Here is a 25,717-nt window from a genome sequence, read left to right as displayed (position 1 = left end):
GAATGACAAGCGTCAGGCTAAGCAGACCGCCGGTTTGCCATTAGAATACTCCTTTTGGCAGATAGCTCAAGTTGAAAATATAGAAGCACCAGACAGCAAAAATATGACTTTTTAAAAAGAAAATACCGTTCCTTTTAAAAGAAACAGATAGAGTTGACACGCGCTTACCCTGTCGCCTCGCAAAAGGTTGTGGTACATGGATAATGCCGCACAGACCTTTAAATTACTGCAACAAAGCCTCCTGATTGGGCTGTTCGAGCAAAAGCATCCAGTCGCCTCCGTTCATTGGCCTGTTTAAAAAAATCACAGCGCACGCAGGAAATGTCGTCCCTATACGGTAGTATCGCGAGATCTCTGCGCGTGAATAACACTATTTAAATCTGACTGTAGATCGGTTTTCTGCCGTCTTTGTTGTTTTTCAATTGTAGCATGATAGATGTACACTGTTCCTAGATCGGTGCATTTCGGTTCTAATGTGATCATATTTTATAGGAGAAAAAGGAAGGAGAAAATGTTTCACTTTCATGCCAATTTTGCAAGTAAGAAATGCAATATTACACCGGGCTTTTGACTGTTACCCTTCTAAGATTGTTTTTTGTTTATATTTTTGTTTTATTTGTATTTGCTGATACTAATAACAGACCAGTTGTTGAGTGGAACTCTTACAGAATAGGGAAAATGGAAGAGTTTCAGACGTGTTTCATGCAGTCTGAAAAAGACTCTGACATACATTAAATGTTCTGTCAATTCCTTATCTTTTATTCTAATTAATTAATTATGTCCCTGCTATATAACACCATTGCTGCTATGTGAGCATTTGTCTTAATCTAAAAAATATTGAATGTGTAATGTTAAGATGTCAACAACACTCCCACGTGGCACCGTCTGCCACAAAAACACACGAGGAAGGAAATCAGTCTTTTCCATTTTATTAAGTTCCATATACATCAATATTTCTTCAGATGTAATACAAAAAAAGAAAAAGAAATTCAGTCAAAATCTGACAAATTTTTACAAACAGGGCAGGGACCTTCAAATACATGGTTTCATCCTTCTCAGTCAGTCACTACTGCAGAGCAATTATTTTACAATAGCTTATTACCGTACTTTCAGTAGGTTATAGAAGTTTAACCAAGCAGACTACTGATGTCCAGATATTTAGTACAACGGTCTTTCATGCCACTTCAGACTAAACAATGAGTGGAAATGGGAGGAAAAAAAAAAAGTTGCTCCACTGTGATATCTGAATTTAGACACGAAACTGTTGTTATGCTCAGTAAAACTCAGCCATTGCATGTCAGTATTTAATTTCCTATTCCTCATCGGACATGATGACCACAAGGATGGCCTGAGGGGTTTTCAACAAGGAGAAAAATAAGACTGAGATAAAAAAAAATAAAAATATTACTAATAAAGAACATGGAAATATGAGAGCTCCTTTAGAGTCTTTTCTCCGAGGTAAACTTTCTTCTGAAATGCCTCAGTTGTTCACGCTCCTCAGTACAGTCCCACTGATGAAGATCAGGTCCAAAAAGGTCCCTTAGAGCTCAAATGGGCAGAGGGCCGCTCTGCCTGAACGGTTCTGTGAACGCAGCAGTGCTGCTTGCACCAACAGTTGGAGGAGCAGATCCCAAACATTGGATGAGGCAGAGGAGTCTGTCACAGAGTTACAGTTCAGAAAAGCCATATTCCTGGCAAGTGCATTTTGTCTGAGCAATGTGCGATGCTTTCTAAGAGGCTGAAGAACACTGTAGCTTGTTGTTATGAGACCTACAGAACGTGGAGAGAAGGGAAAGTTGAGAGCCCTTCGCATTTTTGTTCACTATTGTGACATCTCGACAGACAGACACAGAGGTTGCAAAGGGGTCAGCGGAGGAGCCTGCAGCCATGTTGGTGTAATTTACAGGGAATGCATTTGTTACTGAAGCAAATCTTCCACAACTACAAACTGAGGTTACTTTGTGAAGTGAGGAACAGAATAAGGTCCAGTTCCTCTTTCTCTATAGTACATTTTAGCTTGATAAAATAATACTATCTAAAATGACTGGTTTCATAATTATTTAAAACATTCGAATACAGAGTGAGACATATCTTACAACCACTGCACATGATAAAAAAGTATGTACATTCAAGACAACCACCTTTAATAACCAGTTAAATCAAACTCAAAGGGACACAACAGACAAAACTTCTCATAAATATCTCTATGATAAAATATGCAGCCTTATATATATATATATATATATATTTATATATATTTTTTACATATTATCGAGTCGAACTCAGATGTATGACAGAAAATAAACGCATTTAAAATCCCACTGAAAACATTCAAGCTATGGTGATGATTACTAGAAAAGGCCTGATTTGGGGAAGCGATGAGAAGAAAGCATGTCCCTCAATTATATGGTGAACTCATGTCAACATGGCTGCCATTTTGTGACTAAACTGAATATTAGAATGGTTACCAAAAATGTTGAACTGGTGACATTTCTACGAAAGCACATTTGGTGTTTGTGTGTGTTCTTGTGGTGTTTTTTTTTTTTTCTTAAGTCATGAATATTTTTGCTGTTCTGGAAATACAAAGTTCCCATGTCATTATTACTAGAGACCCCAGCATCCAGTCCATCCAGACTGGCCCACTTAAGAATTTGACAATCTGTAAGAAAGAAGAAAATGGGATGGCATAAATCAAAGGCATGCAGCAAAGGTGAACACACACAAATGCAAGATGACACATGGCACAGATGTAACACAGATCAGTTAAGACATTGGATGTAATGTCTTAAACTTTGTCAGCTCTGTTGGTTTTAGTGCGGCCAAGCAACCCGTCCAAGCATTTGACGGTTAAAGCCAATGCTAGTCTACACGCAAAGCATGTCCTACTGCTAAGTAACACTTACTACACATGCTGGTGGTATAAACAAAAGCAAAAAAAGTGAATGACAGGCATAAATTAAGAACAAATGAAACTGACACAGCAGCCAGTCACAGCACACAAACAGAAACATGGAAAAGGAAAGAGAAACTTGGGAACCTTGAGTCTGCAGGAGGAGGAGGACCGAACCTTACCTGCTCGCTTTGAAACCTTTCAGCTTCTGTACAAAGAAGGCTTCGAGCACTTCGGCACACTGAAAGAAGGGCGTGTCGTTGGGGTTGTAATAGCGGCAGTTGTCAAAGATTTTGGTCACGTCGGCTACAAACTCCGTGAGCTTGTGGTAATGTCGCTTTTGCAAACGCGTTTCCATTGTGGAAAAGTCTGCAAGGGACAGAGAGATGAGTGGGATGCATTTCATACATTACAATATATCATGACAGAAACAGTGTGCAGAGCGTAATGTCAGCTTAGGGAAATTCATAACTGAAACTTTCCCCTACGGGAGGCACACTAGACACTTTGCAGGATCGAAGAAAAAGTCATTAACAATTGCCATAATTTGTTCTTACCCATTGGCTCCTTGATTACACGATAATAATCAGGTGCGTCATGGGGATCCACGGGTTCAAGGAAAGGCCATGCCATTTTGTGAGACTGTTGAAATAAAAGAAAAGATTACAGCTTTTTAAATGAGTACCAAAAATACCAAAACCAGGAAACTCTAAATTATTTGCTAAATTTCTTGTAATTTGCTTGGATGCGACACATTGACAGCTGTATCACTTGTCAGTTTTGTGTTGGCACTGGAGCCCTTGCCATGTGCACTTAGAGCCAAGGAAGATAAAAAAAAAAAGGTGGATATGTCTTGAGCCATGAGCTTTTAATTTCATTAAAGAATGAGGTAACTTTTCTCGGAAATATACTGCAGTAAGAGTGAAGTGATTCCCTTAAATTGGTTAATATTGAATCACTGACTTGTAAGATATTTGAGAATAGCGCTCCAGGCCTTTTAAAAGCAATAAGAGAAGACTTTAAAACAAAAACTGTGTTCCCTTTAACGTTTTGGGGTCAAGTAGTTAGAATATCTTTTTCAGTTGATGCATAAACACGTTTCCACCACAGTGGCTTAATGACAGTATAACGACATGTTTTGTATTTTGATTTGATCTAAATTCATATTTAATGTTATTTTTAATGACGTAAGTGCAGACCCTCTGACATGCATACTGTAGGTCCATACCTGTAACGAGCGCAATATTCTTTTCAACCCCTCATAGTCTTTGTCAGTGAGTGGCGTGAGGACTGTCATGGCATCTTCTGTTGACTGACACTGTGGGCAGACGTACACATCGATGTGATTGGCCTCACTCTGCAAGATGCCCACACAGCGCCCGTGGTACCAGTTCTGGCAGCGGTCGCAGCCTATGTAAAACCTGTGGGTGACAATTGGACACATCGTGGTGAGCACACCAGAAAGGTTCCTCATGTGGCAGAAAGATGAGGGGAACACTAGCTGGGTTTTTGTCCAAAAGCTATTTGAAGAAAATGTGAATGAACATTGTTTCCATCCACCGCCAACATATGATGTCTGTTCATGTACTAATGTGAGGAAGCTTAAATCAGATCTGCATGGAGCGATGAGGTGTTTCCATCTTCCATTATGCGTACTAACTCAAGCAAACACAAAAACCTTTTGGAGAAATTGAGAAAGCTTTTTGACTGTTTCCATCAGGCTTTTCTGATGTGATACTTCAGAATGTACAGAAAATATGTTGATTGAAAGACGTCGCGGTAGCTTTCTTACAACAGCACCGCTAATGTTTACGCTTGATGCTGATGGCAGTTGTGTGATTCATAAGGAGCCGTACTGTGATTCGTCATAGGGCGTCCGGCAGATGCAGTATAACTCCTCATTGCTTCCTCCCTCCTGACCACGTTTGCAGTCATTACACACAAAGTCCTCCAGCTTCTTGGCCTCTTTCTCCGTGATGCCAACACACGCACCGTGGAACCAGTTGGAGCACAGGTCGCAGCCTATGTAAAACCTGAGAGAAACACATCATTTTCATTTTTGTCTGTTGTAACAATGGCTCTAATGAGTGTGCGTCAGGTGTGTATTGCAGTGCTGAAATGTAATTGCACATAGCGGAGTTGTTTTTTCAGAGCTTACTTTGACTCATCGTAGGGCGTTTTGCAGATACAGTACAATTTGCTGTCCTTCTTGTGATCCTTTGAGGTAGAAGAGAGCTTCTTCTTCTTCTTGTGTTTTGACAAGCTGGAATCTCTTTCCTTGTCTCTGTCCCTGTCTCTGTCCTTGTCCCTGTCCCGATGTCTGTCCCGCGCTCTGTCTTTCTCCCGGTCTTTCTCCCCGTCTTTCTCTTTATCTCGGTCTCTATGTCTGTCTCTGTCTTTATCCCTGTCCCGTTTCTTGTCCTTGTCGTGATGCCTGTCTCTATCTCTGTTTCTGTCTTTGTCTCGCTCCTCTTCCCTCTTGCGCTTATGGGATGAGGAAGGTGAGGGCACTGTGTGGGCACTGTGAGAGGAATGTGTAGAGTGAGATGGATGGGAGGAGTGGGAAGCGGCCGCCTTGACAGTTGCTGCAGCAGCCTGGGTGATAGCAGCTCTCGCTTTCTCCTTTTCTTTCTGTAGCCTGGCTATGTCCCGCCTCAGCTCCTCCTGAGAAGGAGAAAAGACATGCAGTGTAACGTACAGTGCCCCTGCTTTATGCATTTAACCTCCTCTCTAAATTTCAGTATGATTCCAGGATATCTTGATATCTGGTATACTCTACGTAACCATCATGGTGGAGGCAGACTGGGTGCTAACCTGTACTTGCAGCTGCAGCTCCTTGTCCAGCAGGGCCCTCTTCTTCAGGATCTCAGCCTTCAGCTGTTCTTTGTGCTTGTACAGCAGTGCAGTCAGCTTGGTGGCATTCTGTTTGGAGCGTTTCTGCTCCACCACCTCCTCCTTCTTTCTCTTCTTAGCTGCCTGCTTCTCATCCTTCTCAATCTTGTCCAGGATGAACTTCATCACCTGGTTGCAAACAATCATTCTGAAAACGGACAACAGGGCGTTAAGAATCATTCTGGTAAATGTTCATATCAGGACAGATGGACAACAAGAGTGGAAGGGAATGCAATGAATGAAATGAACATCAACAGGATCAATTAGCATCTGTCATAGGGCTCCACAATTCTGTGACTTATTAAGACCCCAACCTCTGGTTTTCCTCTCGCTCAGCTGCAGCCAGCGTCTTCTTCTGTTTCAGCTGTTCTGCTGTAGCATTCTGCTTCACTACCACCTGACAGAAGAAAAAAAACCTCTCTACTATTAATATTTACAGTATCAAGATGCTGTTAAGAAATGAATCACTGCCAATTGTTCTTTGAGACACACCTGTTTCTGGATGCCATCCCCAGGGCTAACAGCCTGCAGGTTATGCTCTTTCTGTTCCCTTTTAGTCTCGTGATGTTTCTTCTTCTTTGGTTTTTGTTGTTGTTGTTGTTGTTGTTGTTGCTGCTGCTGCTGCTGCTGCTGCTGTTGTTGTTGCTGCTGCTGTTGCTGCTGCTGCTGCTGCTGCTGCATCCTTTGGAGCTGCTCCTGGACGCTTGCTGGAGCCTGTATGGTCACCATGTTCTGGATCTGGTGAGCCTGAATTTGCCCTCCTGTCTGCTGGATCTGAATAGGCAGCTGTAACTTAATCTGCTGGGGAACTGTACCACCCTGCTGCTGTGCCTGGGCCTGGATCTGGGCTTGGATCTGGGCAGCAACATGAGGTGGCAGAGCTGAAAGTAGCTGAACTGGCTGCTGGAGGCCTGGAACTGTGATGAGCTGATGTCTGATTGGAGACTGGACCTGAAGCTGAGGCTGCGCCTGAACTTGAGTTTGGTTCTGAGGCTGGAACTGGACTTGAAGCTTAGCTTGGACTTGGGGTTGGGTTTGGACCTGAAGCTGTTGCTGGACCTGCTGCGGTGACTGCACTTGAAACTGGGGCTGGGTTTGGGCCTGTGCCTGAACGTGAACCTGGGGTTGCTGCGGGGTCTGTGGCTGCACCTGAACCTGGCCCTGTTGTTGGAACTGGACCTGAACCTGGGGATGGAGTTGGGTCTGGATCTGGGGCTGTAGCTGAGTTTGGGCCTGAGACTGAACCTGGGGTTGAGGTTGGACTTGAGGCTGTTGCTGAGCCTGGGGCTGGGTTTGGGCTTGTGTTTGAAATGGAACTTGTACCTGGGGGTGGTACTGATGTTGGACCCTTGACTGAAGTTGGGCCTGGACCTGGGGCAAGTTTTGGTTTTGGGACTGAAACTGCACCTGAGGTTGACTTTGAACAAGGGGCTGTACTTGGGCTTGGACTTGGGGTGGCTGCTGGGTTTGTGACTGAAACTGAACTCTAACTTGGGGGTGATTTTGGGCTTGTGCTTGGAGATGCGCCTGAGCCTGAATGTGTGGCATTTGTTGGACTTGGCCATAGGGCTGGACTTGAACCTGTGCACAGATTGGGGCTTGACGCTGGGGTTGAAGTTGAGTATGGGTTTGGGGCTGGAGCTGAGGCTGCGCAGGTCTCACAGTAGTAACAACAGAAGAGACCGGTAATCCCTTCATATGAACCTGCACTGCTGAGACAGGGATTTGAGACACTTGCTGCATGGATACAACAGTAGGATGCTGGACTTGTACTTGAGATTGAGGAAGAGCTGCTTGAGGCAGAGGGGTAATGGGTGAGTGTGTGGAGACTGATACAGGGGCAGAGGTGGGTACAGTGGGCAAGGCAGATGACTGAATGGGAGCTGCAGCCAGTTGAGCTGGCTGAACTGGAGTCTGAGCTTGAGATGAGGCTGGAGTCCAGACCTGGGGCTGCGCTGCCCTCTGCTCCGTCAGAGCTACAACAGGAGGGAGACATAAAGTGAAGCAATGTATTAAAAGTCAAAAACTGCATGAAGACAAATGACTTAAACAGGATGTGTTGACGTGTGTTTGTGGGAATTGCGGTGGGTTCTTTACCTGGCACTGAAGGTGTTGTTGAGGTGGCTGTGACTGGTGTGACGACAGCACTGGCCACAGCAGCATGAAGGGGAACAGGAGCTGTGGCTTGGATTTGGGTTAGAGCTTTGGCTGGGGATGGGACGGCAATTTGGGTGGACACAACAGCTATGACAGGAGCAGAGACAGGAGCGAGAGCAGGGGTTGGAACTTGGACAGGTGAGGGAAGAGAAGCAGAAACAGGCATCTGGGCTGAATTAGAGGAGCCTGAGACAGGGGCTAAAGCAGGGGCAGGAGCAGTAGCATGCATCTGGATAGGGGCTGAGGTCAAGGCTGGGACAGGGCTGAAGGCATGTGTCTGGAGCTGGGATTGAGGTACAACTTGTGCTGGGACAGGTAGCGACACTGCAGTTTGTATAGGTAATGAGCCTGGGGTGAGGGTGGAGACTTGGTTTTGCACCATGGCTGAGACTGCATTTTGTTGGGGGGTAAGCACAGGTCTTGCCACTTGTGGTTGTGCGGGGACAGAGGCTGGTGTGGACGATAAAACCTGTGTTGACGCCTGAGTTGGCAGGGCAGGCACAGGAGTGGATATTTGAGATTGTGCAGGGACTGATAATGGCGTAGCAGCTGAAACTTGGGTTTGCACGTGGACTGAGGCTGGGGTGGGAGCCAAACGGGGCATTTGTGGAGCTGGGGCTGCAACATGTGCTGGGACAGGTACAGGGGCAGCCATTTGGGTTTGGGCTTGGGCGGAGGGAGTTGTCTGGACTTGGGTTGGACCTTGGGTTTGAGGGGTCTGAGCTATGACAGGCTTTGTAGGGGTACCAGTAGCAGGTGGTGAAGCTGAAGCTGATGAGGATGGGGTCATTGGAGTGAAGAGGAAGCGCTGGACCTGGCCATTGGGCATGGCTGCCTGCATTAGCTGTTGACCAGGACCAGGTATGACTGTTACACCCTGTGGGATGATTTGCAACTGTCCCTGGGTCTGGCCCTGACCCTGGATCACCACCGTCAGACCTGGGTTTCCACCCTGCAGAGTTGTAGACAAGAGTGGATTCAACATGAGAAAAAGGAATCATTGTGTGTATCAGGGAGGAGGAAAAGACAACTGAAAAAAATGTGCACTCACCTGAGCACCCTGTGTTAGCTGCATGAGCTGTGCCATAGTGAGTTTAACTTGACCCTGCTGTGGTCTGCTGGCCTGGGAGGAAGCTACAGGTGACTGCCCAGGTGCTGCGGTGGCTGCATGAGGTGGTGGTGCGGCACCCGCGGCTCTCTGAGCTGCCGTCGGCTGCACAGGTGTAGAACCAGGCATAGCTGTGGATCCAGGCTGGCCACGGCCCATCTGGGTCATAGCCTGCTGAGGTTGGCCTGACGGGGATGAAATAGGGGTGTTTATTTTTATCATCTATTGTGCTATTCGTTTTTATTTTTACGACATTCATTTGCAATCTGAAAATGATCAGTTGGACAGAACACCTTGCTGAGCTGCCGCAGGACCTCTGACCATTGCTGTGCCCACAGAGGTAGACAGGGTAGATGACTGGCTCATCGTCGTGCCAGGTGGTGTTTGGCCTCCTGCTGCGATGGCCTGGAACACAAAACCAAGGGTAAAAATCATCAGCTATCACGCTTAACATTCTCCCCTTCCTTACAGCAAAAACTGAAAAGGGCAGAGGAAGACAGAAGACCTGTTGTTGGGTAGTTGAGGCAGAGGTGGTGGCTCTGAGGTTGATGTTGCCTGTCGTAGGATGTAGTGTGCTGTATGTCCGAAGGTTTGCAGGGGGCCCAGAGGGGAATATGCCCAGGACTTTCTGCTGAACTACACCTGTTGATAAGAACAATTATGTAAGGAAAAAAGCAAACAAGCCTCGTATATAAGCCGTAAAACACACCAGGGGGTTGAGAGGCATGCACCATGTGTCACGTGAAGATCTTTGGAATGTCTTGTTTGCGTCTCTAAAGCTTCAGTTCACGGGATAACAAACGGTAGTTTATAAAAAGAAAAAACAACATTTTTTAGCCTGAGAAACTCTTCCACCTAATTTAAAAATAAAAATAAAAGAAACACTGGTGGCATCATCCTTGCTCAGCGCCAATACTCATCACAGGCAGATTTTGCCTCTCACATGACACTCTTCCATCCATTCTGGCAAACCCAAACCAGTGGAAATGGATGACACGCGTGCTGCCTACCTCCTTGCGTGGTGGGCATGTTGAGTGTGACAATCTTGCTGTTTGCGGGCAGCGGGAGTTTGGCGGCGAGGACTTGGCCAGCCACAGTCACTGGGCTGCCAGCGATCTGGAAGGTTTGCTCTGAGGTGGTGATGCTGCTAGCCATGGTGGCCACCGAGCCAGTGGGGGCTGCAAGACACACCATGCCACCTGCAGTCACGCATACCCATAAGGGCCACCACGACAGCCAGTCTACGGCTGCGGTGTCCACTGGACCACAGGGCTGATAGCTTGAAAATTTGGGATTATTGCTTTGCCATGTTTTTGTATTCTGGAGATACATGGGCTCTCCTGCAGCCCTTCAGCATATAAAGAACTCAAAAAAATTGAAAATCTAGTTTGAACAGGGTTGTTAGTGGACACCACGAGCCACAAAGTCATTTGGCAAGCCAATCAAATTTACCAATGTAGAAAACTGACACACAAAAAAGAACAGCTGTGGAAAGTCATGCCAGTGATTGACTGACTACAAACTGATGGGAGTTAAACGATGATTTCAAAAAGAGGAAAAATGAAAAAAATAAAAAGGGAAAACCACAAAAAGGTGCCTTGTGACAAAGATCTTTGTCTGCCTGTTTCTAACAGAATATGATGGATGAGAAGGCATACAACTCCAGACCATTCAACGTGGGTGTGTATGTTCAGGTGGGCTGAAGATGGTTCAAATCCTCCTCGTCTTCTTACCTGAGCTGTTGTTGGGTTGACCCTGTTTGACCCATGAAGCAAAAGACTGCTGGAAGTTTTTGTCTTGCTGGAAGGAAACTGGAGAGCCCAGTTTGGAGGCCAGGACCATCTTGGTTCCAGATGTGACCTGGCCTGTCCTCTGGCCCATGGATGCTGGGGTGAGGGGAGTGCTGGCTGAGGTGGTGGTAGATGTTGTAGAAGTAGTGGCAGTTGTACTCAGTCTCTGCTGCTCCAGACGTTTCTAAAACAAAAATTCGAGAACATTTTAGAGTTTGTTGACCTCCAAGCATAGAAAAAGCGATAAAACCTGTGCGTGTGTGCAGTGTACAGTGTTCCCACCTGCTGGGCAGCCAGTCTGGCCTGTTTCAGCTGATTCTCCAAATGGGCCTTGACATCCTCTGCTGTCTTCAGAGTGGTGCAGGTCTTGGAGGGATCCAGACCCTGTGACTTCTCCCTCTCTGCTCTGTAATACCAAGGAAAACAGTAACAATCTGGTCAATCAGTGCTCTATCAGAAGAATTCAGTGTTCCCCAAAACGATCACGTTAGGCCAGAGGAAGCTCGCTGCGTGTTTCTCACCTTTCTGCAAAGGCCCTGATCTCCCACAGCTCCAGGTCCTCTTCAGCCACCCATGTCTCCACAGCAATAGGCCCAGTCAGCTTGGCTGGCTCCTGTTTCTTGGGCCTCAAGGCGCTTGATCGCAGTCCTTTCCTCTGTGGAGTGGGGGTTTCTACCCAAAGGAGAAGATTCATTCATTACCCTTACAAAATGCTACCAAAGCTCTTCCATCAATTGGTCATAAGCATAAATCAAATTTACTGTTTTTGTTTGTTTGTTTTTAATCTATTTAAATCCTACATTGTTTGTGAACAAATGTTTAGCTCTTACCTTTGGGAGTATCTCTGTTTCCGAGGGGACAGATGATCTTCCTGATGCAGTATTCAGAGCGGATGCCGTAAGGTCCCACGTCTCTTCGCTTTATAATCTCTGTTGTAATGACATCTGTGTCCGTAGTTTCTGTGGCGAATGTGGAACATATTAGCATGATCATTTAAAATTGCAGCTCTTAACAGTCAAATTACTACAAGCACTGGAAGGTGAGAGCGACACCAGTGTCTTGCTGGCGGAAGCAGAAGACATAATATGCAACAGAAACTAATGTAAAATGGCTTGCTCAAAGGCACACAGAGAAGATGCCTGAAGGAGGTGAAAAATCAGCACAGGTGAAGAGGAAGTCTGCAGCAGTTTCTCACCTTTCCGAGTAGTTCCCACAGTCGCAGAGGGCTTAACAGCCATGTCGTCCCACCTCAGGCAGGCCCACAGCAGCCTTAGCATGAGGCTGACCCCTGCCAGCGACCTCACAGTCTGGAGACGGTACCTGAATCGAACAGTCATATCATCAATCATATTAATCTGAATATTGTTTAAGATAATTAAAACAAGATTTTCCAAGCCAGTCCTAAATGTCATTTTTAATGATCCCAAACAAAGATCTCAGTGTGTTACCAACCTCCATGTGATCCCAAAGGTGGGCCGAGGTGAAGGGTAGGGCCATATATCAGGGGCGGGCTTGGCGTTGTAGTTGAAGATGGGCACCTCTCTGATGCTTGCTCTCCTCGCGAGCCTCTTCAGGTCATCATTTGGCAAGATGAAGATACTCTTCTTGCTGCTCTTGGTGACAAACTTGCGGTAGGATGGCAGGGCTGTCCCTGAACGTGCCTTCTTGGATTTGGAGAACCTAAGAAGGCTGACTCGGTCTCTGGTAGAATACTCTTTACTAATAGTCATGGAGCTGGTTGTTGAACCAGAAGTTGCCATCTTGGCGTCAGTGACTGAAACTTTGGTCTTCTGAGGGACAACTGCCCTGGAGCTGAGCTGGGTGGTGGTGGTAACAGAGGAGACTGCGCTGCTTGCTGCTTGAGACGTTAGATCAGACTGCAGTGCATTTTGAGACCCATCGGTGGTGGTCTTCAAACCTTCGCTACTACTGTTACTGTCGGTATTATTACTATTCAGGCAAGAAAGGCTTGAGGACGGAAGCTTAGTGGGCACTGTCCCCTCACTGTTGACGGCAACATCCTCACTCTTACTGAGAGAGTCTCTTTTCTCTGCCACATGGTTCTCTAATTTGGGGACTTTAAGGGGAGGTGGGTGACATACGTTGGACACATCGTTTTGCGAGAGGTTTCCATTCATCAGAGACTTGACGGGCTCTTTAATGTCACTCTGGACTCTGACCGGGTCTGAGTTCATGTTTGAGTCTCCAGGGGCAGCAACCCCAGCTTTCCCATTCACCTGCACTGGACTGGTCTTGCTTTGGTCGACCTCCATGCTCTCCGTGTCGCTCTGTCCACTGCTTTGTTCCATTTCCTCATACCCACGTTTCTTAGTGCTCTCTCCCACTCGAGCCACCTCTGGCTTCTGGGTTTTTTCTTTGCTGTCGGTTGATTCTGATATACAGTTGTTTTTACTGTTGAGCTCAGCGCCAGCTAAGGGTTCTCCATTCACTTCTTTGTGAGCTAAGGCCTCCCCATCGTTCCCCTGCACAGCGTTTACCTCCGTCTGTTTGCTGTGGTTTGGCGCTGTGGTGTCTGATTTGATGTCTAAGTTGTCTGCGTTCATCTCTGTCTGCTCCTGTTCAAAGTTAAGCTTTTTAACCACATGGTCTTTCACTTGAAGGCTCTCCTCCTTCTCTTCTTTTACACACACAGCAGGCTGCTCTTTGCCTAGTGTGGTTCCTTCGATCTTAACACCGGACGTAGGCTTTGTGGCAGCCATTTTTGACAACAGAGCTGCCTGTCTCATCCGTTCTAGCCTCTGCTTCTCCTCTAAGGTGAACTGTTTCACCCGGCGCTCCAAAAGCCCATCAAGTTTGGAGGGCTTCACCTTCTTCTTATAAGCTGTCCGCAGCTGGAAGCCTTCGCTGACATTCACAACATCGTAGTAGGGCTTTGATGCAGCGCTCTCCTCCTTCTTGGGTTGTTCAACTTTCTGGATTGGTTCTTCTGACAGAGGCTGCATAGACGGCGATGAAGGGCCTTCAGCTTTATCTATAACAAAGAGTCACAAACGTCAGTGGATGGTGGAAATATATATCCATTCACAAACAGCATCAAGCAAAATCCAAAGGTAAACTTTACCGTTCTCGTCTGTTGAAGCTGCAGTTTCTGAGTCAACCTCCATTTTTTCATGTTCTCTGTTCTCTTCTTCATTTGTTCCCGGTTTCTCCTCCATGGGTTTTTCTTCATCTTCAGAGGTGTGAGGTTTGCTGTCATCCTCTGATGAAGTGCTCTGACATGACGTAGTGATGGATGCTTCTTTATTGTCCTCGTCCGTTGTGTTTTGACTAGTCGGCTTCTCAGTTTCCATCAAATTTTTCTGCTTATTTGTGCAAGCTGCTGCTTTTTCCTTGCTCGTTTTAGCTGCTATGAGGGGGAGGAAACAAAAATTAGAAGATGAAGCAAAAGTGCCAGCAGCAGAAAATGTACTGAGGAAATCATGGCAGTTTAACCCTTACCCTCCAAGATTTTGCGATAGTTTACATTTGTGTTCCCTGGTAGCCTTGGGACAAACCGCGGCACACGAGTCTTACTGACCCAGATCCAGCCACCGTACCCTGTAACTCTGTACTCCTCCCCCTTCTGCTTCCACACCTTGATAGAATGACACACAAGCGAGCCACAAAATAATGATGCATTCAGATGAAGAACCAAAGTAATTTCAAAGAACATTTATATTCACTAAAACTGAGAAACAATAAAGCGTAAAGCAGCCTTGAAGACATATTAAACTACTGGAACAATATTATGAACACAATCCCACGCAATGTGTGCCAATACCAACACAATATGAATATACCACTGCTTCGTGGTTCCCCATCAGGGGGACTCGTACCTCAGGGGGTGCCCCCTGGAGATTTTTAGTATTATTATGATTGAGACACATGATTATGGTTATTTTAATGATCTAAATACCACAGAGAGAGAAAACTAGTTCTCAAACAGAGGTCTAAACAGTTAGCTAAAAGTGATAGTAAAGACTTGAAAGTGTTAATAAGGGCTATATGGTTGAAAGGTCTAGCTTCTGGCAGTAACAGACGTGCTAATACAAACCTGGCCTCACCAAACTATAACTGCAACGATATTACATGAACACGCTAATGAAGGGTCTGAAAAGAAAAGGTTGGGCTGTGGTCTATGGTCACAGGAGGAGCAGGATGGCAGATGAAGACACTGCTATTTTACCTGGTGCTTGATGGGGATCGTGTACTTCACCCACGTGGCCTGTTGCAGCGTCTCCTCATCCTCCAGTTTTTTCTCGCGCTTTTTCACCTTCTCTTTCTCCTCCCGCTCCATGGAGGTCATGCGATGTAGCCTGAAGCAATAAAGTACAGTACATAACCAAGATGAAAGGTGCGCAGGCAGGATTGAAATAGAAAAGTTATTATTGACTCTGCAGCTTGATTCATCAACAAGTACACACGGAACAGGCTGAAGGAATCACTGGGTAGATGCAGCGAGTCTTTTGGGAAGCACACCACATGTTTGTGTGTGTAGCCAGCAGATGTTTCACTGCCATACAGTTCATGTGTCTTGTTTTTCCTTTACCTTGTGTGTCCAAGGGAATCTTTCCACACAGGCAGCATGACCACTGGTTTGATGGCACACTCCAGTATGGCCAAGGCCAAAGCAAATTCCCTGGCCTTGCTACACATCTGCACTGCTTTGTTCCAGTTGGTCCTAGAAAGACCAGAGACAAACAGCATAAAACAACAGTTAAAACAGCCCAATGCATATTTGACACTCATATACCAAGTAAAAATTGATGATCATATTTAGCAAGAACCAAAATTAATTATTTTTGTATAGTCAAAGGAGTGCTTGGGAAATAAACTGATTCCCTTTATTTCAAATTACAAACTTGAAATAAATGTATAAAGAGCCTGGGATTTATTATTTATTAGAAGTTTGGATCAGTCACCAGCTCAAAGGGTGCTGTGCTGTATCAGTCTGTGAGACTACAGTGTAGTCGTACCTGTGCGATGCCCAGTTAGGGTGCATAAAAGGTCCAGGGACATTAGTCTCCAACTGGATGATGGTGAGACGCAGGGTGGAGACAGTCAGGCTCCGCGAACCGTAGATGGAGCCGTTCCACTTGAACTCCGACGCGGTGGTCAGGCTGAACTTGTGGGAGAGGTGGCGTCTCTTGTCGTGATCCTCGCGGTGCTGATGCTTGTTAAGGGCCAGGACATTGGTGCTGTACTGGTTGTGGTAGACCCTGTATTTCCCCTCCTGACCCAGTTTGAACAAGTTGTTCAAATTCACTGTCAGGTCTCTCTTTAAGAAGCTGAGACGCGAAGCTTCACCGTCAGAGCGGACAGGAGACGACTGAAACATCAGAGGAACATTACATTCAACTTAACTATTAGTCATAAAAAAGCTGCTTTTTTAAGCACATACATGTGTGAAAATGTCTCTCCAAGGCCTTTTTTTCCATTTAATCAATATTTAAGCCTTGTCAATGCAGTGTTTATATTACCGTAAAGAACACAAAAACACAAACAGGATCCTAGACGCTATGAATGTATGGACAATGCAGTCAGTGCTTTATTTTTTGAACTGTAGATTTACACAATGTTTTTGCTGAAGACACACACACGTCTCACCTCTTTGCTGCCTCTGGGTGTTTGGTTATTTGATTCCCGTCCTGCTGCTCTCCCTCTGTCACTCTTGACCCTTTCATTGTACTCATCTGTCATTCAAAAAGCAGATGACACTATCAGTGCACCAACAGACAGAGACACTGAGAGACAAGTTACTGTAAGTGAACTGATCGCAAAGTCCGTGTCAGTGTCTACTTTTTGAGCACTGCACTCATTTTTACCTGTCCCATCCTGGCTGGTGAACGAGGACTGAGAGGACCGATCAGCCAGGTCAGGCTGCTCTGGTTTCCTGAGGCTTCCACATCCAGAAACCTGGCTGTTGCCACTACTCGCCTGTGGCTGAGAAGACTGCTGCTGAGGCCCATCTTGGGTTTGTGCCTGCGACTCGTCACAGTGCTTGTCCTCACTGGTAGACTCCTCATCTGAAAAATATATGTAACGAAAGACTGAGCACAGGCATAAAAGCACCTATTAGAGATGAAAGGAATGAAACTGAATGGCGATAATATCAAGCAACGTGCTTCAAGCAAAGATGTTAGCTGGGTAAACACACTTACAACAATAATCACAAAGATTCAACCTCTGCACTCAGGAAATTTTCAAAATAGCTCAGTCAGACCATATTCAATGTTTTTTTAGCCTGAAATTTGCATATGACCAACAAACTATTCAAAAGGAATCTTTAAAAACAAACCCATCGTGGACAGGACAGAACACACAAATCCAAAACAAGCTGCACACTTGCTGCAAAGCCAAATTAAGACAGCAGCTCTGCCTTTGAGCTGTTAGGGGAGAGGGTCCTGAATATATATGTGGCTCTTTGTTGACGAGGTAGCAGGTGGGACTTCCAGGCAGAGAGCCTTTTGTCTGAGCAACAGGAACCCACACAAATGCCCATAAATTGGAATGAGAATAAGGAGCTGGTTGTGACAGACGTGGCGTGCTAACTGCTGCCAGGGACGCCGTCTAGTGCTGTGCCAAAAGCATGCTTTTCAAGACCGAGAGCACAGGACACAACACAGAACCAAGACAAGAAATGAATGCACCAAAAATAAATTGGAACATTTAGCAGCCACAGCAAGCAATGAATGCAACAGATTTAGTCTCATGCTCAGAGTGGGTCAGGACAAGACCAATGGCAGGAAACGGCCTGCAACAGGTCTCTCAGGAAAATATCCTCTCAATATCTAACTGGATGTTTTCTGAAGATAATGAAGAGATGCTGTCAAAAGGGAATTTGAAAAGGATTGAGCTAATTATGGTCCAATGCTGCATGATTGGTGAGAGCTACAATGTTTTGGTTGAGCTACTCAAAGACAGGAGGACTTAAGTGTCCACAGCTGTTTTCTCTGCAATGTTATTTATGTCCAGGTGGAAGCAGAGAGACCAGCAAAGCCGTCGTTCAGAGTGCGTGCGATCCATGGGGAATATGTAATATAACACAGTCAGAGACACAGCATGCTGTTTGAAGCCATGTAAACTAAAAGGGGAAAAGAAAAGTGCTCCATTAACACGGCTGCAGGCAAACACAGTGAGCAGAAACTGTGGAAACAAAAGCAAACTGAAACCAGGGACGGTGTTTGTGACTAGCATGGCAACATATGAAGCTAAACGGCCACATTGGTCTGTCAGACAGAATATTGGAGAGATATCTAAAAGCTTGCAGACATGGCAGAGGTATACGAAGCAAAACTAAATTCAAAGCACTGGAACACCTACAGTCACCTCCATGGTATGTTCGTTAGGTTTGCCAGGGATGACACACTGTGTTCATTAGGATTTATACAAAAACAAACACTGCCATGTCTCCTCAAGCCCTATTCAAAAAAAATGTACCTGTCCTTCAAAAATGACCATACACCGCATTTACTATTCAGTCTGTGACTGAACAACTGTAGGCCACACTAGAACACCACAAATGTACAGAGACAGAAAAGAAATCAGTGCAGCCACTCTTGCACTCAGTGAGGCAAACACGCAGGGCGAAAAGAGCAGGATACAGTTAGTGACAACCAGCAGAGGCAAGCAGACAGATGAAGATGGATGTGCGGCCCAAATGCAGGGTATGAAGCGGAGGGATGAGCTGAACGGCGAGAGGTGCTGCAGACAGCTGGACACCGGAGCGAACGCAAGTCAGTCTCCGAGTACCTGTCCTTTCCCGCTCTGCCAACGGAGGGGACTCTCCGCTCTCCTGGCTCCCGGAGAGAGCAGCCTGCGCTTCTTTGTTAGGTTCAGGGGACTCCGTTTTAGGTGTGGCTGCGTCCAAGGTGGCCGAGCTCGGGTTAGGACAGCTCTCCTCTGTAGCGGGGGGAACCGCGGCTGCTGCGGTATGACATGAATACACACACAGGGTGGAACGGCACCAGCGGAGTCAAGAAATTGTTATCAGCAAGTCAAGTGGAAATAAAGGTCTCGCTGGTGCTGCAGAGACATCACTGACACAGTTCCACCAGAAAACATAAGAACAGCACGTCACTTTGCATATGTGGGAAAACTACGCCTGCTGTTACCAGTGCTACTGTCTCCTGTTTAGGAGAAACGGCGTGAAAGAGAGAATCAGACGAGAGAATACTGGATATAAAATTCATATTCACCTTGTGAGCTAGCATCCTCCTTGGGCTCCGTGTCTTTGTGCTCTCGGCTGTCGAGCTGCGAGCTGAGCTGGTCCTCCGGCGTCTTAACAGAGCCTGTCTCTGCTTCCTGCTTGGTTTCCCCTACTTGCCTCTTTTCTTCCTGTGCCTCGTGCAAGACCTTCATACGCTCCATGATTACATCTACAAACAAAAGGAACAGTGATGATACATCCATCCGTGAAGGACTTGGACATGATAAAAATACAGTCAATACTGCATCATACTAATCAGGGCAAAAAGTACAGCAACATTCCTCTTTCCTTGTGTTTCCACATGAAGATCATTTGCTCCAGATCAAGAAATTAGAGCTGTAACTAACAATTGTTTTCATTGTTATTTAATCTGTCTATTATTTTCTTCAACAATTGTTAATCCTTTTGAAAAATGTCTATTATAATTTACCAGTGGCCATGGTGATGTCTTCAAGGTGTTTGTTTTATTCGACCATGAGTCCAAAACCCACACAGATGTTCAGTTAACCATCACATATGATCAAAAAAAGCAGCAAATCCTCACATGTGAGAAGCTTTTTTGGTATGTTGGATTGAAAAATGACTGAAGTGATTAGCGATTATCAGCTGCTGCTTGTTTCAGCTCTAGAACAAATATTTGAAAGAAGCATCGTAACCAGGGAAGAGGAGCAAACACACGCCCATGATGAAAATTCTACCTTTGACTGCTTAATCAGATAAGCTATGAAACAAGAAATATAACACAGTGTGAACTATCCAGAGCTGACAACTCAGTGAACTCAGCAATAAAAAAAGCTCTTCCCATCCACAAAGATCCAAGACAGGGCAGATTGCCTTTCTTTAGACGGCCAAAATCTCCTGAGAACCATGTTTCATAAGTACAGTTTTCAGTGGGACTGAAACTGTTGTGTCCCAACAAGCTTAAAAGGAAGAAACACACTCCTGCAGCATCACTGGGCTTTTAACGGGTGAAATATACCAGCAACACTCATAAATCTATTATGACGGTAAAAACAAACAAACAAACAAAGATGCTTTCTTCCATTTTGGGCTGCAGAACACCTCTACTAACCTCTACTTTTGACAGAACGCCAAAGGCAAATCCCCAGTAAGACATAGTGTCCCACTCTCTGCGCACTGAAATCAGGCAGTTTAGCGACAAACACGGGGAAACCGTTACGTACGTCACCTGTCAATTTGAAACGGAAACCGCTGGCGTGAGAATCAAAAGTCTTCTAACCACTCCATGTCCTTGGAGGAAGGTGGAGGGAGAAAAACAGTTGCTTGCTGTTGAGCGAGTGTGAAGCAGGAAGAAAAGGCAGCACGTCACATTTCTCATGTCAACTGTCTCAGAGCAGAGAGCTGCTGCCTGAGGGGAGGAACTGTTACCTGAAGCGGAGACATACGCTGTGACCTGAGCGCAACCCTGCAGGACGCAAACGCGCACGTTTACTTCACAGCTTGAGTCCCATGTTAATTGGCGGATCAATAATTTCCCCACGTTACTTTCAAACGCTGCTGACATGAACATCCTGCCCACAAACACCACAATAAGATCACACTACAGCGAGGTTCAAAAGCCTTTCTATTTTGGGGAACGAAGACAACAAGACATCCGTACCGTTGACAGCGGTGAGGTAGGCTTTATTGTTTCCTCTGGCTTTGCTAGTAAGGTCCTCTGTGATGTCCATGTGAGCTTGCACTTCCTCCTTCATCTCCTCCAAGGTGGCGTGGAGGTCCATCTCCCAGTACACCTTATCCAGGCACTCCATGAGCTCCTCCAGCTGCATCTTGGTGCTATAGTACCAGATCTTCTTCTTCTCGTGCTCCCCATCTTCCTCACTAAGGTAGAGAACAGAATAGGTTCTTAGATAGTTAACCACATCACTTTCTCTACCACTTCACTGCAAGCTATCATTACAGTGTGATAATTATGACACTAATTTCTTAATTCACTGAGTCGGATTACACAGTGAAATACCATCACTGGTATCAGGTAAATACCTGATACCTGATACCTGATATTTTTGAGAGTTTTAACTATCGTTGAAGAAAAATGATCCTCCGTTCTTTGGGTTGGATGAAACAGAACGCATTCTGTTATCTGCATAAAAGGCATATTAGAATTTAAATGGAATAGCAAGCCCATTCACAGAAAATGAGCCATTTGTGAAGAAAGATAATGAACTTTGAGCGTCAAGGGCAGGTCAAACTGTGACTCTATGAGACTGCTCATCTAAACACTAATATTCTGCTTTGGCTCCAGCATCAACTGCCTTTTTTACCATTAAAAAGCTCTGTCACATGCTGACAGTAAGATAAAGTCAACCTTTTAAGGGTAAAGTCTGCGCTCGAACAGATCATACTGGAGGTTTGGGGTGGGGGTGAGTGGGCGGTCAGGAAAAGCATCACTGCCAGTACAAAGACGGGGCTTGGATTGCATGTCTCCTCTATGATCTCTACTCAAACAAATGTTGTCATGTAATTCACGGAGGTACGTTTGAAGCATGTTTTCCCAGTAACTTTCTAGTTTCCTTCAGCAGCTGTTTCAAATTTTAGCGTGGAGCAGCAGACAAACACAACGTAGAGACGCGGCGACCTTTCAGGAAACTGTACTCAACTGGCCGCAGGTTGGTTTGTTTGTTTTTAGGCTAAATTTGAGGCCAATGTTTGTCATTATTGAGGGTAAATGTGCATTTGTTCACGGGTCACTACATACATAACTCAGCTCAGCACCGCAAATCTTTACTCTGCATGGCATTGAGGTATATAAACATGTTAAATGTATGAGTCATACTACAACTTGCAGGCTACCTTCATACAAATAGATCTGCCTGTAATGGTCAGAAACTTCCTGTAAGACTGGAAATCAAAATCACTATATTGACAATATCACTCTATATCATGATGTCCACGTCAATGACCTCAATGACTTCACGAACATCAGCAGAATTTAGTAAAATAACATAATGATCATCACAATATGACCCCGCTGGAAGTTGATATGTTGCACTGATAACATCTGAGTGTTTGTCTTGTGAATGGGTTGGAACATGTCATAGCATTTAACCAAATTAACAGCTGGACATTACTGTATCAAAGTAGATGATGCTCTTTTCTTCTCCCTTTCTGTTTGGATTGTATCTGTTGAGAACGTTTGCGAATTGAGAGTTGATATGTGATGTATTATGTTGTCCGGGTGACTGCACCTCTTCTCTGATACAATCGACAGATCTCAACGTGTTTCCACATTGTTAAATGAAAAGTGTATCAAATATTTCCTGCTTGTTTTCATTTGTGACGCTAACTTAATATGCATTGATTTGGACCTTTCTGCTTTGTTGTGACAAGTGGAGAGAGAGACAGGAAAGTCAGGGTGATGACATGCAGCAAAGGGCCCGGGTTGAGTTCAGAACTGAAGACGGGCCGCTGTGCTAAGAACTCGGCCTTAAGAAGTGGTCTGTGCTCCACCATGTGAGCTACCAGGGTGCTCCACTGTAATCTGCTTCAGAAATAAAGCCATTGGTACATTGATACAAATCTAGTGGAACATAAAGGCAGTGAGGGTCCTAACTTACACAATAATCCTTCTATTGAGGAACCAGTATTTCCTCTGGTGGCGGTCATATCCAACGGGCTCCTGACGGATGTAGGGCCTGTTTTTCTGTGCCTCTGTCACGCAGTCTGTGACACCAGGCACCTTGTGTGCCACGCAAATCTCACACTGCCACTCGTCCTCTGGAACCTCCTCCAGTGGCGGCTTCACACACTCTAGGTGGTAGACCGCTGAGCAGGTCTCGCAGCACAGCAGGTCACCCAGGCGGTGACAGACGCGGCAGTGGTCGTCATACTGCATGCTGCCGTCAGACATCAGCTCCTCGCGGGCGATGTTAGTGGTGAGAAACTGGTCCACCAAAAACTGTAGCACCTTGATCTTACTTCCAAGCGGACCGTAGGGATACTCATCCACCTCCTGATAGGGCAGGACGTGATGGTACTCTCGGTCGCTCTCACAGTACGCCCGCAACACCTCGGGCCACGTCATACCGTCGATAAAGTACAGAGTGGAGTTGACGCTGTCCTTGAGGTCAGCAGGGCCGAAGGTAGTGTTGGAGGAGTCCTCCTCGCGCAGGATGGCCTTCAAGAGGGAAATATGGGTCTCGGCTATTAAAGTGCACTGTTCCTGGCCTACCAGTGCTGCACAGAAGTCCTCAAAGCGGAAGGGGGAGAGACGCAGCACGGTGCTGAAGTTCCGGAGCACCTCGTAGATGGAGATGGCATTGAGCAGCTCCTCGTTAGGCACCAGGAGGTCCTCGGAGGTGTCAGGAAGCACAAGAGGAGGAATCTCCTTCTCCTCCAGAATGGGAGTGCGGGGCCGTGGAGCACGCACCTTTTTCTTCCCTGTAGGATACACAAATGATATCAGTAGACAATAATTACATAGATACGGTAAATATGGACTAACAGCAGAGGAAAAAAAAACTTTGAAAAATGTTTTTGTATGGTTGTATAAAAGGACAAGTCACACTTTTTAAACTGTCACACTGTACTGAGACACATCCAGCTCTTCTACAGGTCAGTATAACAATAACCATCTTTTGTACACTAATACTCAAACATACATCTGGGTATGTAGTACTTCATTGAGAAATATCGTTGTAATTCAAATTATTTTCAAACCAACATGTACAGTTAACTTAGCAGAACCATTCAAATACACAAAATTCGACATATTATACCCCAAAATGTGAACAGTATAACTTATGAGGTCTGGTTTCAAACGGGTAGCAAACTTGTTAGTGCGCCACTTTGGCTGAGCCGGCTCAACACATGGCTAGCGTCATTAGCTCCACAGAGCAGCCTCGTCCTCCTGCATGTAGGAAAACATTAGCTGTCCATTTGGTTAAATCGTGTAAAAGTTTGTCGGGCCACACACTGTAACCCCTCTTTATTGGTGCTGCACCGTGACAAACATTAGCTGTCCATTTGTGACGAGTTTGGGAGTGATACATTGTCATGTCCAATAAGTTGAAAGCTGACAAAGTGATAGAAATGACGGGCATGCTAATCAAGCTAAGTTAGTTAGCTAGCTCTTGTCTTTCTTTTTATCGAATCGTGAAGTCAGTCTTAGTACAAGTTCTTATTCAGAAAAATAGTGAGTGTCGACGGTGTACAAATCCGTAAAGCTGCTATTATCTAACGAACACAGACTTCAGGATGACAGTTGGCAGCATGAGCTAATTTCACGTGCTAACATTAGCACGCTAAGTTAGCAGCGAAGTTATGGACTTGAATGCAACTAAACAATATTTCGACTTCGAGGCATTCAAAATCGTTCTTAAAATATGTGTGAATCATTTGAACGGCGTGCCTTGAGATGTTTTGACAGACGATGGTGGCAGCGGGGTAAGCTAGTGATACGGCTACCGATTCAATCCACCTGCAGTAGCCTTAATGACTGCGGCCTGGGTCCATACAGTGTGCATTCTCCATTTTGAACAATAACCTTACTGCTTCCTGCACTGTTGAAAAAACAATCATCAGCATCATCTGAAGCAGTTCGGGATGTATTTCTAAACCCTGCAGTATGCGATGAGACACGGTACGATCGCTTGATCATAGTGTTTATTTACCCGGAGTGCTGGCGTGTGTGCTCTGACTCCGAAAGCTACTCTCTGTACAGTAGCTGGCATCATCCTCCTCCTCCTCGTCCAGCACATCATCTTCGAGGCAATCAGAGTCCTCTTTGAGGGCCTCATCTTCCTCCGACTGAGGTTCCTCCTCAATAAACTCGTCCTCCTCCGACCTCAAACTGACAGCATCGTCCTCCTCCTCGCTCTCGTGGTCATCGTACACCACTGTTTTGGACGCAGCCGTCCGCCTTCCTCCACGACCCCCTCTGCCTCCTCTGCCACCGCCGCCACCTCTACCTCGTCCCCTGCCTCTTGTTGACGTGACGGACCCCCCTTTCCTCTTTCTAGCCGACTTGGTGGTCTCCCTTGTGGGGCTCTCGACGTCCTCATCCCCGCTGTCTCTCAACCTGGGCTTCAGATTCCTCCTGGGTCGCAAGCCCCGGGCCGTAGCTGGAGACGGCTCCTCGGCTTGTAGCGGTTTGGGCGGCCTGCCCCTCTTCCCTCTCATGATAAGCGAAAGCTGTTATTTTACTATCCCAATTTTTGCGTTTATTTAGCGGACACTGGAACGACTGAAGACAGAACCCCTGCAAAGCTGGACCGTAGGGGATTCAGACGGCGCAATACCCCCGAGAAGCCCTATCTTTTCGGGTGTGAAAGCTCAAAATGTTAGCCCGGCGTCCCGTTCTGGTTCGCCTAGAGCCGCCATTTTTCTTCTTCTCTGCCTCTCTGGCTGAACAAACAGCAGGCTCGCACTGGAGGAGTCACGTGGTGACAAGGCTTCCAGCTCAGTGGCAACAATGACAGACATGACTATTACTTCCAATTACTTTCATATTCACAGGAGTTCATAGCAGCTGCTTAGGGGGTATAGCTGGGAACGAACACCGATGTAGGTAACGCAGCACGAACAAGATAAAACATTGAGGGTATATTCGGTTAAAATGTTAAGATTAGCCGTAAAATATCCAGGTAGTTGCCCTCATAGCCTTGCAGGTGGGGAATGTGCGGGAGGTTAATTTTTCAGTCAAAATGAAT

General features: G+C 45.8%; 1 protein-coding gene across 5 annotated transcripts; it reads right to left on the bottom strand.

The window, feature by feature from the left end:
• Positions 1–913: 913 nt before the first annotated feature.
• On the bottom strand, positions 914–25,436 carry LOC139342875 (nucleosome-remodeling factor subunit BPTF-like). Of its 5 annotated transcripts, none has more exons than XM_070980139.1 (32): positions 24,680–25,436; positions 22,625–23,447; positions 20,668–20,888; positions 19,036–19,215; positions 18,590–18,763; positions 16,663–16,863; positions 16,445–16,530; positions 15,814–16,166; positions 15,387–15,518; positions 15,024–15,153; positions 14,297–14,432; positions 13,920–14,204; positions 12,290–13,829; positions 12,033–12,157; positions 11,668–11,796; positions 11,359–11,509; positions 11,120–11,243; positions 10,781–11,021; positions 10,058–10,225; positions 9,553–9,689; positions 9,341–9,452; positions 8,991–9,232; positions 7,880–8,891; positions 6,275–7,758; positions 6,097–6,179; positions 5,705–5,930; positions 5,049–5,554; positions 4,747–4,923; positions 4,119–4,311; positions 3,448–3,532; positions 3,073–3,259; positions 914–1,770 (listed from the first exon to the last, which is right to left on the bottom strand). In XM_070980139.1, exons 1-32 carry the CDS (start codon positions 25,185–25,187, stop codon positions 1,731–1,733), a joined length of 10,191 nt encoding a protein of 3,396 aa, XP_070836240.1. In that variant the 5' UTR covers positions 25,188–25,436; the 3' UTR covers positions 914–1,730. The 5 variants fall into 5 exon arrangements, with proteins under 5 accessions (XP_070836240.1, XP_070836241.1, XP_070836243.1 ...); XM_070980140.1 differs by having other exon boundaries at positions 18,590–18,760; XM_070980141.1 differs by lacking the exon at positions 914–1,770 and adding an exon at positions 2,534–2,659.
• Positions 25,437–25,717: the final 281 nt, after the last annotated feature.

This window comes from Chaetodon trifascialis, chromosome 15 (genome assembly GCF_039877785.1).
Source record: "Chaetodon trifascialis isolate fChaTrf1 chromosome 15, fChaTrf1.hap1, whole genome shotgun sequence".
NCBI classification, from domain to species: Eukaryota; Metazoa; Chordata; class Actinopteri; order Chaetodontiformes; family Chaetodontidae; genus Chaetodon; species Chaetodon trifascialis.
The sequence above is the reverse complement of the archived record's forward strand: the minus strand, read 5'-3'. Positions and strand labels throughout refer to the sequence as shown.

Excerpts from the sequence above, each read along its gene's own strand:
- LOC139342875 (XM_070980139.1), bottom strand. The coding sequence starts at position 25,187 with ATGAGAGGGAAGAGGGGCAGGCCGCCCAAACCGCTACAAGCCGAGGAG. Across the intron at positions 14,433-15,023 it reads CGATCCCCATCAAGCACCAG|GTGTGGAAGCAGAAGGGGGA; the intron begins GTAAAATAGCAG and ends CATTCTATCAAG. Across the intron at positions 11,510-11,667 it reads AAACAGAGATACTCCCAAAG|AAACCCCCACTCCACAGAGG; the intron begins GTAAGAGCTAAA and ends TCCTTTGGGTAG.